Genomic DNA, 17177 nt, shown 5'->3' with positions numbered 1-17177 from the left:
ACTGAGGACAAGGAGAGGGCTGAGGTCCTCAATGCCTTCTTTACGTCTGCCTTTAATAGCCAGACCAGTTATCCTCTGGGCTTTTTATGGCCTGATCTGGAAGTCTGGGACACTGCTGAGAATATGCCCCCAGTGATTCCGTGGAGACAGAGAGCTCCTCCTCCATCTGGACTGTCACAAGTCCATGGGACCGGATGGGCTGCACCCCATGGCGGGGGTGATTGCCGAGCCCCTCTCAGCCATCTGTCAGTGCTCCTGGTTAACTGGTGAAGTCCCAGAGGATTGGAGGCTTGCTGATGTGACTCCCATCTTCAAGAAGGGCTGTAAGGAGGATCTGAGGAACTATAGGCCTGTCAGCCTGACCTTGGTACCAGGGAAGGTGATGGAGCAAATCATCTTGGATGAGATTGCACGGCATGTACGCAGTGTCCAGGGGATCAGGCCCAGCCAGCAGGGTTCATGAAAGGCAGGTTGTGCTTGACCAACCTCATCTCCTTCTATGACTGGGTGACCAGTCTGGTAGATGAGGGAAGGGCTGCTGATGTCTTCCTAGACTTCAGCACAGCCTTTGGCATGATCTCTCACGGGCTGCTTCTGGGGAAACTGGCTGCCTGTGACCTGGACAGGTCTGCCCTTCTTTGGGTAAGGAACTGGCTGAGGGCCGTGCCCAGCGGGTCGCGGTGAATGGAGTGAAGTCCAGCTGTGACCCGTTTCAAGTGGTGTACCACAGGGGTCGGTACTGGGGCCCATCTTGTTTAGTATCTTTATTGATGACCTAGATGAGGGCATTGATTGTATCCTCAGTAAGTTTGCAGATGACACCAAGCTGGGAGGTGGTGTGGATCTGCCTGAGGGCAGGGAGGCCCTGCAGAGGGATCTGGATCAGCTGGATCGCTGGGCTGAGGTTCAACAAGGCCAGGTGTCTGGTCCTGCACTTTGGTCACAACGACCCCATGCAGCGTTATAGTCTTGGGGATGAGTGGCTGTGAGTGTGGAGAAGAGAAGGAGCTGGGGGTGTTGGTTGGTGCTCGGCTGAACATGAGCCCTGAATAATATCATCCTGGCCTGCATTAGGAATGGCCAGCAGGAGCAGGGAGGTGAGCATCCCCTGCACTCAGCTCTGGTGAGGCCGCACCTCGAGTGCTGTGTTCAGTTTTGGGCCCCTCACTACAAGAAAGACCTTGAGGCCCTGGAGCGTGTGCAGAGAAGGGCAACGAAATGGTGAGGGGTCTGGAGCACAGGGCTGATGAGGAGCGGCTGAGGGAGCTGGGATTGTTCAGTGTGGAGAAGAGGAGCTCAGGGGAGACCTGACTGCGCTCTGCAACCTCCTGAAGGGAGGCTGTGGTGGAGAGGGGTTTGGCCTCTTCTCCCGGGCAGCGAGCAGGACAAGGGGTAATGGCCACAAGTTGTATCAGAGGAGGTTTAGGTTGGACATGAGGAAGAACTTTTTCTCTCAGAGAGTGGTCAGGCACTGGAATGGCTGCCCAGGGAGGTGGTGGAGTCACCATCCCTGGCAGTGTTGAAGAGGCGTCTGGATGACGTGCTGCATGATATGGTTTAGTGCTTGTGGTGGCAATGGTGATGAGCAGACGGTTGGACTAGATGATCTTTTAGGTCGTTTCCATTGATTCTATGTGATTCTGTGTGATTCTATGTGATATTGGAAGACCCCTGTTGCCTTCACGCCTTCCTACAAAGTCACTCCACCAGCACGGTACAACCAGAACCCTTCCCTGAAGACCTGTGGCAAATACGCTGCTCAACCAGCTTTCCAGCTGAGAACTGTGGGGTCCAGATGTGGGAAAAGCCTCCTCTTTCCTTCTTTTCTTAATTCACTCTGTTGAAAAGTTGCTACTCCAGAGTTGAGAGTTGAGCAGTGCAATGTTTGTGTGGGGTACAACAAACCCAGAGGGGTGTTGTGAAGCTGCCTGGCCCCGTGTGCCATTAGGCCATGTGCAGATGTAGGACACAGTGGTGTTCCCACACAGGAAAGCTGTGATAGTAGCTCTCCATCACACCTTGCAGCCTTGTATCCTTGCATATAGGTTCTGCGTTTGGCACGGCTGGAGCTGGGAAGGTTCTTGTTCTGCCAAAACCTTTGTGTTCCTGGCAGTTTTAGTGCAGCGTGGGTAACTTCACCGGCTGCCTTGTATATACTGGTAGTAAATCTGTCAGCTTTTTAAATTGCATTTAGCAAGCTAGAAGAAGTCATTAGTCCTAGCAAGAAATTCATCTAAATGAGTGTAATGTAACATGTCAATGTTTTGGAAAGGTTCAGGAGGCCTAATCCAGAAGTATTATCTTTTCAATTAAAAGTAAAGGTAGGGAGACCAGATAAAAGCAATCACTCTGAGTAGTGCTTGTTTCTGTATCTCTTCTAAGTAGGTTATGTTTACTGTTCTGTTAGTTTTGAAGCTCCAGGTGCCTGGATCCTGCTGTCTTTTGTAATAGTCTTCCTTGGTTTGTTTTGCAGAAGATGATTAAATTGGACACTGAGCAAACAGTGCCAATATGATTTTCTTGCATGTTATAAACCAGGTCAAGAGAAGAAACATAAAAATACAAGTAATGGGAAATTAAAAAACAAAAAAGTTATGCAACAAGCATAGGAAATAACAAACCAGTGCAGAGATATTATGCTCATGTGGGCTTTAATTTTTAATTAAAGCATTAATTTCTTTTCTAAATAAATATTTTTGTGTTGAGAGACTGACCCCATTTCCACTAGTTGTGACCAAAGCTTGATCCTAAGCATCTCCATTGTTCTCATCACTTAACTGCTTGGGTTCCGATGGGAGCAAGAAGTGCTGTGCAAGTGGTATTCCACTAAAAAAAGGAGCAGTTCAGGCTTCTGGGTGGTTTTGTGTGTGTGTATGTATACATATGTGTATATGTATATATATTCTACATTCTGTCTTTCTGATGGAAGGGGACCTTGGTGTACTGATGGACAGGCAGCTGAATATGAGCCAGCAATGTGCCCAGGTGGCCAAGAAGGCCAGTGGCGTCCTGGCTTGTGTCAGGAATGCTGTGGTGAGCAGGACTGGGGAACTCCTGCCCTGTACTCAGCACTGGTGAGGCCTCACCTCAAGTTCTGGGTTCAGTTTTGGGCACCTCAGTACAGAAAGGACGTGGAGGTGCTGGAGCAGGTGCAAAGAAGGGCAACAAGGCTGTGAAGGGCTGGGAGAATGTGGCCTATGGGGAGAGACTGAAGGAACTGGGGCTGTTTGGTCTGGGGAAAAGGAGGCTGAGGGGAGACCTGACTGCTGTCTTCCAATATCTGAAAGGTGATTGCAGCAGAGCGGGGCTGGTCTCTTCTCACTGGTGAACAGGTGAACAGGATGAGGGGAAATGGCCTCAAGTTGCGCCAGGGGAGGTTTAGGTTGGATATCAGGAAACACTTCTTTGCAGAAAGGGCTGTGAAGCACTGCCATGGGCTGCCCAGGGAGGAGGTTGAGTCACCATCCCTGGATGTGCTTACAAACCGTTTGGATGTGGTGCTCAGGGATGTGATGTTCTTAGAGTTGGGGTAGGATGGTTGGGCCGTGGTTGGACTCGATGATCCTTAAGGTCTTTTCCAACCTGAGCAATTCTATGATTCTGTGCTGTTCCTGTCCAAAGGCCCACGGCAGCCTGAGGTGCGCTGGTGTTTGGAATTTAGGCTGTGTTTCTATTATTTCTCAGCAGCCTTTATCTGTTGTAATCCGCTTAGCTGCCGACTGCAGAGAGTTGTTTTTGAAAGAGCTGTGGGCCCACAGCCAGCAGCATGGAAATTCCCCAGTGCGTTGTTTTCTCAGTTTAGCTTCTGCTTTCACAATTTTTCCTTTGCCCTATCACCGTTCTCTGTGTGTTTTTTGTTTCTTTGGGTGATTAATACCGCTGGAGTTGTGGTGGCAATCATTGCCTCTCCCCTTTCTCGGGATTTACCTCTTCGTGCCATGCAGGCACTGTACACAGGGCAAGAAGCTGAGGCAGCACCAAACTATGAAAACAACCAAAGCAGCAGAGAGCAGTTAAAGTAAATGCTGCTGCTTGACGGTGTGTGAATAGTGCAGATATTAATAATATTTGTGCAACTTGATGGGCTCTGAAAACCCAGCACAGCATGAAACGCACGCGGAGGATGAATGGAGCGTTGTTACTTAGTGTTCAAACATGCATCACAGTTTTAAAATGGCTTTGGTTTTCATCTTAGGGTGTTTCATCTTCAGAAACTGCAGACATACTTAAGTCAGCATTGTGTGTAGAATGAAAGAATGTCATCGTTGGTTCAGTCAGACTCGATTTTCAGCAGGCTGGGAGAAGCAGCACAGGGGATAGGGGCTGTTAGGCTGCAGCTCTGCGCTGTGGTTGGGCTGAGCTGGGGCAGGCTGCAGCAGAGCAGGGAAGCACCGCATGCAGGTCAGGGGCTGCCTGCTGCCATAGGTCAGGGTGCCTTTGGCAGGCGTATCGTCGTGCTGTAGGACACCGAGTGCTTTGGGTTCTGCTCGCCAAGTGGGCTGGTGGATTGTAAGTCATTCTGTAGAGCAAATCTGATTACTCCAATTATTACAGTTAGCGCTCCTGCAAAGCTAAGTCTATATAAATAAATACATAAATAAGTCCTGACCACATAAGGCTGAGAAACAAAGAGGAAAAACAAGATTACGGTGAATTAGTGCAGGTCAGCTCCCTCGTTTCACCAATGTGGAAAGCAGGTACATGTGATGTGTAAAAATAAATAGCCTGCTGGCTGAGGGAAGCAGGGCAGCCTGTGTTCTGGGCCCAGCTGCCTTCTGCTCATCCCTTGCTGCTCACCTCTGCTCCCACCCCTGCCACACACACCTCCAACCTGGGCTGGTCGTCTGCTGGTGCTGGTTTGAGCATCGTGGAGAAGGTTGGGGTTGGCAGCATGTGGAGGAGCTGCCATGGCGGGCAGTTCAGTAGGGAACCGCACTGTGGTAAAATACTGTGATGGTTGTGTCTGGTACACTAACAAGTTACTTTGAAACCACCTGGTTATGAACAATTCAACATTTCAAGTAAAGTAAATGAGTGATTTGCATCCTGCTGTACCAGAGATGTAAAAATAAAACTACTGCAGGAGGCTGAACATCTTTAACCTTCACATGTCTTGTATACTTCTGTTTGCAGGTGCTAGAAACGTTTGCTGGACGCCTGATCAAAATGGGGGTTTTAGCAAGGCGGGACATCCCCAGCCTCACCAAGTACCAGATAATTCTAGCGAGAGATCAGTACAGAAAAAACCCTTCTCCTCAAAACGTGGTAAGCGCCGTCATTTATTTCGTGTTATTAAACACAGAAGTTAATCGTTTTAGTTAAACATTTACTACATTAAAGTAGTAAATAAAAAACAGCACTTCGGAGTTTATGAGGTTTTTTGGTGTATTTAGATTTCTAATGTAACATCCTGGTTTTAGCTTTGGAATAAAACAGTCCTACTTGTTCCACCGTTCCTGATTCTACTGTGGGAGAGTTAAAAAGAGAAGAAGTGTTTTTCCCAACTGGGATTGTTTTGAGAAATTGCTCTGTAGTTCATGATGAGCAAAGTTGCACTTCCCCTCAAAATGCCATGACTGCACCTCTTGTCTGTCAGTTGTCATGGGGTGCCCAACTCCTCTAACCTGCCTGCAGGCAGACACTTGCTATGCATCGCTTTGTTCTTTGGCCCTGTTGCTCAGACACTCATCTCGTATTTGTTGTAAGAATGGCAGTACGATTCCTGCTGTTTATCATCTCATTTAATGGTGAGCTGGTTTTATTTTCACAGGGGATGCAGCAAGGCATAATTGAAGGAGATTTTGCGCTCTGCATCAGTTTATATCATGGTTATGAGCTGCTGCAGCAAATGGGAGTGCGATCGTTATTCATCTACCTTTGTGGAATTATGGACGGATCAAAAGGTGAGCTGTCTTCAGAAGCATCCTTCCTTTTTTTCCCACTGTTCCTCAATTAATTTACCTCATCTGTCTCGCTAGCTTTATACAAATCAATTAATATAACGAGTGGGTTGCAAGCCTAATTGGTGTTTGTTTTTCCTTTGACCCCCTAGGAATTGCATTAACTCAGTGTTACAGATGGGGTATATTTGGGAAAGCACGTGTATGTACAGCAGTAATTTTGACAAAAAATAAGGCACAAAAAAACAAACTAAGAGGCAGTAATACCTCAGGACAGACAGAGATAAAGTGCTAAACTATTTAAACCAAAATTGCTCGGTAAAGCAATTCTCCCAGTATGGAGCTCCCCCTGTAGCAGAAGTTCTTAAAGTGTATGCATGATTGAAGCACCTTTGCCAGAAGATTATAAATGTGGGTACATCACACTAGAATTTCTATCCCAGCTGTGCAGGATCTCACATAGGGAGATATGAAGCTGCAGCTGGTTTGGTTCTGACATCTCTGCTGAATTTCCACTTGGCAGTGTCAAACTGCAGTTTGTGTCAGGGAGGGGATGGTTTCAGCAGTGCAGAATGCCATGGGATGAAGCTTTGTGGTCTCTTGCTTCATTCTCCTTTGCATGTGTGTCATCTGGCCACGTAACTTGGGATAGCTTAGCCAGCACTTTGCCCAAAGCACTGCTTAATTAAAACAGCACTGCTTTGTCCTGTGTGTGACCCGAAGGTGTGCAGTGCACATCACATACCACAGAGTGTCTGCAGAATGTCTGCTTATGGTGTGTGTGTGCTAATATATTGTCTTGTGAATTTTATGCTTCTGTCCTTTTTACAGTTGATTTCAGGTTGTTCTCTGATGGCACAGAGCTCCTGTTGGTGCTGGGGAGCACTTCATGTGCTTCCTTGATTCTCAGACGCCTTAAATTCACGTCTGCTGTTAAAAGGTGACAGAGGGAAAATATTTTTAGTAACTGGTTTTTCTGTTCTGCATTTGGTACATTTGCTTTCTGATTTGAATGGAACAAAATTCTTTTCTGCACTGTCAGAAAGTCATCCCAGAGACTTGTTGGTTTGTTACTTTGAGCTTTTAGACGAGGTTTCTTTCTTGTCAGTCGGTTAAAAAAAAACCCACAGCATTTCTGGACAGCTTTCTTCCTGCTGAATGGTTGAGGTAGGAGCTTTCAGTTTACCCAGGGACCCCAGGCTTCTGTTCCTACAAATAGTTTTCATCCTTCAGATCTCCAGTGGCATTTTCCCTGAGAAAATACCGACTCTAAACAATGTTTGCTGTATTTCCTAAGCCAACTTATGGCACTTAGCTCTTGAAAGGAGTTCACTGCTTTTGAGAAGTTTATCTTTTGGACTGCAAAAGTGAGATTTGCTCTGGAGTCTGAATGCTGAGGTGTTTTAACTTCTTTTGCACAGGATTAACTCGTACAAAGAATGAACTTGGTCGCAATGAGGACTTCATGAGGCTGTACCAGCAGCTGGCAGACATGTTTTCAGACATGTGTCAGACTTCAGCAAATGGAAATCTTCACAAGAGTAGAACAGGTTGGTGTTTCCCCTTTAGGGACAGGATATTTACTTTCTGTTTAATGGAAACACTGAGTATTTCTGCACAGTTTGTGGATGCAGGAAGCTGTGCATTTTGATACACCTGGCTATATAGTTCTTTATTTGAGATCAGTTTCTCCAGACTCTTTGTGGTGTTTCCCATCTCTCGGTGGGTTTAGCTACCTTCCCATGAGTTCTGTGCATTTGAAGTTTGTAATTTGATTTCAAATGAAAGGTTGAAATATTATGCTTTGGCTGCATACCTTTCACACTGTGACTGTGACATGATAACAGCATGCTTTAAAAAACTGGATTTAACAAACAGACTTCAGTAAGTAGTTCACTGCAGTTTTTGTTTAGGTGAATGCAGTGAGTGCAGGCACCAGGAATCTGTATGCCTGACTTGGGGGTTGGAGCTTGAGGATCCTTGAGGTCCCTTCCAACCCAAACCATTCTGTGACTCTGTGATACTGGAGAACTGTAGCAGGAGAAAAGGAGAAAAGCAGGAGAACTTCATTGAATCTTTATAGTTGTGGCAGTTTCATTTATATCTCTAATTGCTTTCTGTCTTTTTTTTCAGTGTCTGAAAATAAAAAGGAATTTATTTACAGTCATCCAAAATTAAAGAAATTGGAGGAAATAGTAATAGAGCACTTCAAGTCCTGGAAGATGGGATGTTCTGGTAAGTGCTGACAGCTCAAAGAAAAAGGAGTGAACAGTTGAAGCTGTTGACAAAAATGAACAGAAGAGCCCTCTGATTTCATTTGTTCAGGTGTTTCTTGTAGGCAGGCTGTTCTGGTGGGTACTGTGCTAAGGAAATCAAATGGCTACAGGGTTGTGCTCTAGATTGTGTTTCACTGCAGATTACCTGGTCTGTTGATGGATATTCATAAGAAATTTGATGAACTCTAATAGAGCATTGAAATGGAGTTGAAGTTTTTGAAGGGATACAGCTTTGACCTTTTGACCACTAGGAAAGATGCTGTTGTCTCGCTGCTGAGACTTGTGCTCTGAAAGTATCCCTATGTGATTTAAAATAAAGTATTAAAAAGAGAAGTGTCCAGGAGGCACATTTTGTCTCTGTGTAGCATTAAGATATGCTTTTGGTTAAAGGCACCTTGCTAAGAAACCTAATACAGGTGCAGGTCTTTCTGCCTTTGCTTTGGAGCAGAGCTTGTCTTTGCCACAGAGCTGGGAGATACAAGTGATTGTGATGGAAGAACATTCAGAAGCAACAGAGTAAGAGAGCAAGGGAAGGTTTTGAACCTTTCTGCTGTCATGGGGTTCCTGTGCTGTAGAGGCAGGTGTGGCTTGGGGCAGTAAGTCACAGAAAGCTGTTACACATCCCTGCACTGCACCGTGCTCTGTGCTGGACTGCTGCTGTGCTGCTGTTCACTGCTATGCCCAGCTGACTTTGTTTTGCTCTGGACTCTGCAGTGACGTCCCGAAGTCATGCTGTACGCTCCTTGGAAGAAGGCATCTTTCATGTTATTTCAAGATACTTGCCACCAAACTTGAGCCTTTCAAAGCAGCATTAATAACATTACCTCAGACATCAGCCATTCTCATTGGAGTTGGTGCAAATTCTCCAAAATTTGAATGCTGCTTTGATTCCAGAGAGGAATTGTTGGAGCAGGTCTATCTGGGAGCGTTTTCTGGGAATTTCAGGTTAGCCTAAGGAGGCTGAAGGGCTCATCATTAACTGTTTGCTCCACTGTTGATTTTTTTTTTTAATTAATTTAACTGTTGTTTTTTTTTTTTTTTAGTTACTTTAAAAAGAATTTTGTTGAAATAAAATGTATTTGAAAAATCAAAACGCCATATAGGTGAAGTGTATCTTGTAATTGTTGACTCAGATGAGAGCTGTGAGTGTGTAACTTGTGGGATGTCCTCTGTTTTTGGGGAGATCATTGCTTTTGTATCACTTATAGAAGTACTTTTCTGCCTTTCTTTAATTAAACAGATCAAACCACTTCTGGAAGCACATCTGTGGACACCAGGGTGATGATCTTCTCATCATTTCGGGATAGTGTGCAAGAAATCGCAGAAATGCTGTCCCGGTTCAGCCCAGTTGTTAGAGTGATGACTTTTGTTGGGCACGCCACAGGAAAGAGCACAAAGGGCTTCACCCAAAAGGAGCAGCTGGAGGTAAGCAGCTGAAACTTGAAGTTGGAAGCATTTATAAGGAACATTAAATGTATAAATGAAGATATTAATATGGGTTGCGTGGTGATGACTGAGATGTCAGATGTCATTGGTAGATTCCTAGGTGGTTCAGTTGCTTTCAGATTATCCAAAACTACACTCACTAAACACAATGTAAATGGCTGTTTACAAGGTGTACAGTGACAGGACAAGGGGAATGGTTTTAAAGTGAGACAGGGGAGGTTTGGGTTGGATATGAGGAGGAAGTTTTTGAGCCAGAGGGTGGTGAGGCACTGGCACAGGTTGCCCAAGGAGGCTGTGGATGCTCCATCCCTGCAGGCATTCAAGGCCAGGCTGGATGTGGCTCTGGGCAGCCTGGGCTGCTGGTTGGCGACCTGCACACAGCAGGGGTTGGAGCTGGATGAGCACTGTGCTCCTTTGCAACCCAGGCCATTGTAGGATTCTATGATCAAACATAAATACTTGCTTTGGGGATTTTTTTTCCTCATAGATAGGAAAAGAAGATGTATCTTTAAGTTTTGATGTAGCAAAGTTTTAAAAAAATAATAATTGAAAGGCTTGGAAGATCAATTTTAGAAAAATACTCTGGTTAGAGTCAGAATACGGTGTTCTTTTTGGTTTAGAATTGAAGGGCTGCGCTGATAGTATTAGTGTGTGGTATTTGATCACCATGAAGGAATCAACACATTCGGGAAGACTGACTGAGTTTTGTAGGTGTAAAATATAAGTTTATTCCTTTTTCAAAATCTGGCTGAACCAGGAAGCGTGCACGAGGGGCCTCCAGGCTAACCTGTGAAATCCATTCCTTTCTTCAGGTGGTCAAACGCTTTCGCGAGGGTGGCTATAACACCCTGGTGTCTACGTGCGTGGGAGAAGAAGGTCTGGACATTGGAGAAGTCGATCTCATCATCTGCTTTGATGCCCAGAAGAGCCCGATCCGGCTGGTGCAGCGCATGGGGCGCACGGGGCGGCAGCGGCAGGGCCGGGTCGTCGTCATCCTCGCCGAGGGGCGCGAGGAGCGGGTGAGCGTGAGCTGCATCCTCACTGGGAGACATGGGGGGCTTGGATGGGAACGGGGCACTTATGTTAGGAGTTGGCTGCGTGGGAGTGCTCTCAGCAACGTCTTGTTTGACCGTGCTGGAAGGTATCGTGGCCTATGGCGTCAGAAAATGTGCGTGCTTGCTCAGTGCTGAGGGCTTTGACTTTCAGGTTGGATATATTAGGAAAAATTTCTTCTCTGTGAGAGCGGTGCTGCAGTGGCACAGCTGGGGTGGGGTCACCATCCCTGGAGGTGTCCCAGAGCTGTGGGGATGTGGCACTGAGGGATGTAGGCAGTGGGATGGTGGGTGGGCTGGGGTTGGGCTTGGGGATCTCGGAGCTGTTCCCCAGCATTCATGATTGTGTGATTGGAAGCCTTTGTTGTTAAAAGCGCTTAGTTTGTCCATGATGAACTGAGATGCAGAAAGCACAGGGGTTTTTTTTGCCAAGGTTAGGGGGCAGACTGAGGAAAAGATGAGAATGCAGTGCTGAGGGCTGGGGCTGGAAGTGCCTCGCTCTGAGCTGCTGACGCACCGCGCCCTCAGAGCAGTGCTTAGTGGCAGCAGCTTGCGTATGAGGTCTGAAGAGATCAGCTTAAGTGGAAATCTACTTTTGCTAAATTCCTGAATCTCAGCACTCAGCTCTGAGTACAGTTAATCTTCTCTGAGTGCCGGCTGCCCCTTGGGAAACAAATGTACCTGGGAGAGCTAAGCTGAGAGCTGGGAACTGATCTTCAGCTGTCCCAGCAGCCTGACCAGGGTCAGCCCACAGCTGCACGACCACGGGCTTGGGACCCGAGATGACACAGCAGTGCTTAGGTGGGAGAAAGCCTGGCAATCCCTGGGGCAGCTCTCTTTGGTTCGATTGGTCGCAGTGTGAAATGAAGCTGCACTTTCACATTTTCACCTTGCAGCATCATCTTGAATGCCAGGCATTTGTAGGCTTTATCACTGTTCTGGCTGAAAATGGATTTTGTTCTTTGTTGTTTGGTTTCATTTACTCGCTTGGCTGGTTCTCAGGTAGGCTGGCTTTCATGAAGGGGAAGTTTGAGATCTGTGTAAGCTAATTGCAAAGCCCAAGTTTCAGAGTCTTGCTAATATTTGATCTGTTCCTATCAACAATGTGCCTCTGATTTAAATTTGTAGGTAGCTGGAATTTAATTGGTCAAAAGGGTCCTGTCTGAGGGGGGGAGAAAGGGGGAAGCGTATTTGAAGGGAAGGGAGTTTAAAATGGAGGTGAATGGTATTTGTAAAGAGATGTTTTCTAATTCTGCTCATGAAGACTGAAGGTTCCACTCTCTAATGGGATATTGATATAATCCCTTAAATTCCTTGACGTTTCCCTTAAGCAGTTGTATTTCTACATAGTTCTCCTGTGTTATTCAAAAATCTTGCTCAAATTTTGTTCCATAAAACAACTTTTTTAACCTATGCTGGGATCCCAGCATTTAACAGAATGCCTGTGGGCAGCTTGATGAAGCTCACCATAGCACCTTCCAGCTTTATTCAGGGAGCATCTCCTTGTGTCCATCCTTTCGACTCCTGGTTTCCAACTGGAGCTGTCACAAGAACGTTGCTGCTGCCCTGCCTCCAGCAGTGCTCAGAGCAGTGTTTTAGGGCAAGAGATGTGCTGTGGGAACTGGATTCATGCCTTACTTTCTCCATTCTCGTCTTGGTTTCTCTGTTGTGCGATGAAAGGAAGTCTAATTAAAAGGTCTTGAAGCACATATGATATTAACTAATGACTTTATACCTTAATTTGCTTGACCTCCTTTCATTCTGATGTAATCCAGTTTACATCATCCCTGTATCTATTGTAGATGGCAGATTCCTCCAGGCAAGAGCTGTATTTCTTGCAAGCGTTGTGCCTGCTTCTGGCCATCTGACAGAATGTAAAAAGCTGCATGTTGTGTTTGTGTTTTGTCTTATTTGTAGTCAGGAGTTTTAAGGCATGCCTGCAACTTAGAGAACAGTCACTGTTCTTTGGTGCCTCTTAGATTCTTACTCTGCTTTGCACGTCTTGCATGGGTACAAAGAGATGATAGTTCAAATTCAATTTGACTGATGTGTGTTATTGTGGAAGCTTTTGAAAAAGGAATTAAAAGGACTCGCAAGCTATTTCTGATGTAACCATGATCAGATTGTCTGTGGAGCTGCACTGCTTTATGTTTTCTTCAAATCCTGTTGCTCTGCTGTGGTTCCCATGGTGTGGATGCATGCTGCCAGCCCCGAACTTGCTGGTCAAGAACTTGAACACAGCATTTTGTTGACCTAACTGACCATCGGGATTTGTTTTATCTGCATTTGAGGGGGGAAAAAGCCGGTGATAGAAATGCATTACAGTACGTTCCAAAACACGGGGAGCTCCGTAATCACACCAGGGAGAACTGCTGTGAGAGTGGCAGAGCGCTGGACAGGCTGCCCAGAGGGGTTGTGGAGCATTCTCTGGAGATATTCCAGACCCGACTGGATGCCCATGTGTGCAACGTGCTCTGACAGGAGGTTGAGCTGGGTGATCTCCAGAGGCCCTTCCAACCCCTGCTGTTCTGTGGGAGACCTCACAGACACTCAGGTGTTCTTTTGCTTTGGATCAAGCCCTGTGCGTTTCAGCAACGTATGACTTTTTCCTTTCTCTTACAGACTTACAATCAAAGCCAGTCCAACAAAAGAAACATCCAGAAAGCTATTTCAGGAAACAAAATGCTTCATTTTTACCAGCACAGCCCACGGATGATTCCAGAAGGCATAAATCCAGAGCTGCACCGAATGTTTATTACTGCTGAAAAATGCGAACCAAGCGATTCAAGAAAGCCTTCCAGAGGGAGACCTAGTTCTCTCCACCATAAATCTGCTCTCTTCTCCTGTGTCACTGGTAAGAGGATTATGGTGTTTTCTGTAAGCACTCTGCAAGCTGCTATATCATGTTGTTATCTTACAGCATATCAAAAGTGCCTGCTCACATCGGTTTGGGTCTAGAGCAGAAGTGCCCTTCTAACAGCTGTAACCTTGCAGCTGTGTTATTCTGCTTCGATGCTGCCTTCTTTTTCTTTAATATCCTCACATCACAGTCCTGCCTTTAAATGTCTGTCCTTCGTATCAGATCTTTGTTTCATCCTTCTCCATAAAGCTTCCCGTAGAGTCAATGACTGGGGTCAGAAACTTGAGCTACAAAAAGAAGAGGCAAATGTTAATGTCTGCTGAAGGCTTCTGATGCACCTGTGTCAGCTGGCATGCTGGTCACCAAGTGTTTGGTGATAAATCTGTACTGGATTTGGGCTGGAGCTGTGAGGTCTAGGCTTGATGCTTCTATTAATACAGGAAATAGATCTTTTAGACTGCTGGAAATTACAGTGAAACAGAAGTGCTTGAAAACTGGAGAATGTTAAGGGACAAAAGGGAGAAAGCAAGAACAGGATGCTTGGACCCCCCAAGTCCCTTCCAACTTCAACCATTCTGTAATTTCTTTTGTGATTTATAATTGCAAAAACTTGTGGAAGAAAATGAGTTTTAAAGAGAAATGGCTCCTTAGATGGTTCACTGCCATGGCACTGGAATAAGATTACAAGATAGATGAAGCAGCTAATTGTTACAAATACTTGGAAATCATTCACAATCTCTTTTATTAGGTGCTTTCAGTACCTTAAGGACCAACAGCAAATGCCCTGAAGGAAAAAGCTTCTGAAAGACTTGAGAAACTTTATCTTTCAGTATCCAAGTAGTTACACTTAAAGTGTATTTGTGGATTTTAAGCACTTCTGAACGCAGAATTTCTTATTATCAAGAAGCCTGAACTTCTTGATGTGGGGAAGATATGGGGAAGTAAGCTACAAGATCGTGCAGAAATTATCAGTTTCCTCTTTGGCTGTGAAACAGTTTCCCATTTCAGCATCCTTCATGGGAGAAATGTGAAGGAGAAGGATCAGTATCAGTAAATCAGTCTGCACATACCATCCTCAGCCTTACCTCTCTGTGAGTCTGCCTTGCTGCAGGCACAGCCATGATGCTCCTCCTGATCACTTTTTTCCATTTGTAAGGTGTGCTTATCTGGGCTTTGCACACAACCCAGGCAGCACCCAGTAAGGAAAAGCAAGGGTGGCATAAAAAGGTAGAGCAGAACAAAATGTGGAATTAATCACTGTAGAAAATCTGTACGTCTGTCCTAGAAAATAGAACCAAGAGACACAAGGTGCATAGAGCAGATAATTGGCTGAACATGTTTCCTGCTGAGGGAATAGCACTTGGCAGGCTGCAATAATTACCAGGTTCCTTTTGTGCAAAGTAGGTTAGCAGCAGCCACAGCTGAAATACATCGTGTAGGTGGTGATCTGTCCCTGGCTGAAGATAGATGGGATTGACTGCCTGTCTTGCAAACAAGTGCTACAAGAGTGTAAATTACTGATACTTTCTTCATACTGAGCACCAGCTTTGTGTTCCAGTTCCCTTCGTTACTGTATGAAGCAGTGCCTGCTGCCAGTGCAAATGATATTCAAGGCAAATCTCAAAAAGGAGAGCAAGCTCTTTAATTTTTTGCATTTTCTCCTTCTTATCCAAGTGTTCCCTTCTACGTTGGAAAGTTGAAGGTGGAAGCTGTAATGAACATTGCATATGTCCTCATTTATCCTTCCTTGCTTTTCACTTGTTCTTGGGGTTCATTTGGTGTTTGGCTACTTTCAGTCTGCTTCATGTTCCTTCCCTGTTTGACAGCAACTACACTTCATAGGAAAAGAAGGCTTTGAATGCCAACTTCAGCTCCTGCTTTCCTCCCTCAGCCTGAGGTGTCCAAGTGTTTGGATCAGACGACTGGGGCATTTCTCCATGCTGTATGGAATTGTTGTTTCTGGAGAAGGGAAGAGTTGAGCAGCCTGTAAGTCAGGCATTAATCTGTGCTCTCTGCAAGCCAAGGGGATTCCCTTCCATTCTTCCCTCTCACAGAGACCTGTTGTGTGTTTTGCCATGCACAGAGTACGTTGTATTGCCCAAAAAGTTTGTTCTGCTCAGGAACAGAAATGTAATAGCTCGGTTAGTGGGCACAGAGCTTTGCAAAGTAGCTGTTACTGAATGCTGCAAGCTACTGGAGGCCTTCCTGCCTATGTGACCTTGGACAGTAGGATCCCTGTGCATTACTTGGGCAGATGGTATCACAGGATCCTCTTGCTTTGTCAGAACGAGTCGTCCTCTGGATCTGTAACAGGAAAACTGAAGTCATCTGTTGTTCTCATTGTTTCCTTTAATGTGTCTGGATGACATGTTCATCACCTGACCTCTTACAGAAGGTTCTGGTACGCTCTTTGGATAACCATCTTCAAGAGCAGCCAGAGCTATCTCAAACCAGATCTGTTTGCCTGAGAAGGTTTTTGCTGATGCCTGCTATTTCCCATCTAGGAATTTACTGTTTGGAAGTGCCTCCTTGATTCCTTGGCAGGCAGCTCTCTTACTTCTTGGATGTGAAGACATGTCTGAAGCAGGGCAGTGGAACTCCCTTTGGACTGGCTGTTAGGCTTCAAATGGGTCTCCTCTTCCTGGCCTTTCCTTTATTCCTTGCCCAGGCAACAATGTCCAGAGCTCCACACTGATTCAAGGCTGAAGTACTGTCTTGGTGTGTGGCTGTGGATAGTTAATGCTCAAGCAAACCTAAAACTTAGCTGTTCTTATAAATAACAGAAGGCTATGAGGTAGACTTTTCTGATGTTTCTTGATTTTCATTTCCTCCAGGTCTCTGTTCCTCCCTGAACTGGGTCCCTGAACTGTATGGTAGTTACAAATGAGTCTAACATCTCCTAGGCTTGGGTCAAAAATATTCTAGTAGCAGTAATAATCTTCTGGGTTTTTTTGTTTGGTTGGTTTTTTAACCATAGTCTTAATAATGTCATTGTTGGTTAGATCTTTTCCAGCTGTGAAAGACTCAAGAGGAATTGAGGCTTGTACTCAGAATTTTAGGGGACCTGGTATTGAGTCTCACGTGCTTCCGTGGAGATGTGTTCTTTGGCAGTGGTGCTGTGAGAGGACTGGGAGGTGCAGGCTGATTCCTCTTGCACAGTGTTAGCTCAGCACAGGGTGCTGCCTGCCTCTTCTTCCCAAATCCAGTCTCAGGGCGGTTGTCAAATCAACTGCGTTTTTGTCCAAGCTTCAAGCAGTCACATTAACTGCTCTTAACAGCAGTGCTTCCTATGTTCCTTTGCTGTTTGCACTGAGGGCTGCTGGGGTTCAAGCGTTTTTATTGCATACAGCTGCCAAAGTGTGGAGTGCTTGCACTGGGGCTTGCTGTCAGACTGCTGCAGTAACTTGGTTTCCTTCTCTGAGCCAAGCAGCACCAGGGCCTTGTCTTCAGTCAGCTGCAACACAAGCACCTACCTGGCTTTCATCCAGCATTGATGCTCACAGATGCCCCATGCTTCCCACTTGGTGTTATGAGCATCTACACAGCTAACAAGCCCTCTGCTTCCTTTGTTTCTTCCTGGGAAATTTTCATGACACTTTTGTTTCTGTCCTCTTGCTCATCCACATGTCCCAGATGGCTTAAA

At 45.7% G+C, this 17177-nt stretch overlaps 1 protein-coding gene across 1 annotated transcript in view; it reads left to right on the top strand.

The window, feature by feature from the left end:
* FANCM (FA complementation group M) overlaps positions 1–17177 on the top strand; it is a 60055-nt gene that overhangs the window by 18179 nt on the left and 24699 nt on the right. The window contains exons 5-11 of the mRNA XM_042814340.1: positions 5134–5265; positions 5771–5903; positions 7322–7450; positions 8034–8135; positions 9417–9601; positions 10435–10641; positions 13297–13528. Of these exons, the coding sequence (XP_042670274.1) occupies positions 5134–5265; positions 5771–5903; positions 7322–7450; positions 8034–8135; positions 9417–9601; positions 10435–10641; positions 13297–13528 (1120 nt within the window). The remainder of the gene's footprint in view (positions 1–5133; positions 5266–5770; positions 5904–7321; positions 7451–8033; positions 8136–9416; positions 9602–10434; positions 10642–13296; positions 13529–17177) is intronic.

The sequence above is a fragment of the Centrocercus urophasianus genome, unplaced genomic scaffold (assembly GCF_019232065.1).
Source record: "Centrocercus urophasianus isolate 14NV4802_14NV808 unplaced genomic scaffold, USGS_Curo_1.0 seq_14, whole genome shotgun sequence".
In the NCBI taxonomy this organism is placed as follows: domain Eukaryota; kingdom Metazoa; phylum Chordata; class Aves; order Galliformes; family Phasianidae; genus Centrocercus; species Centrocercus urophasianus.
The sequence above is the reverse complement of the archived record's forward strand: the minus strand, read 5'-3'. Positions and strand labels throughout refer to the sequence as shown.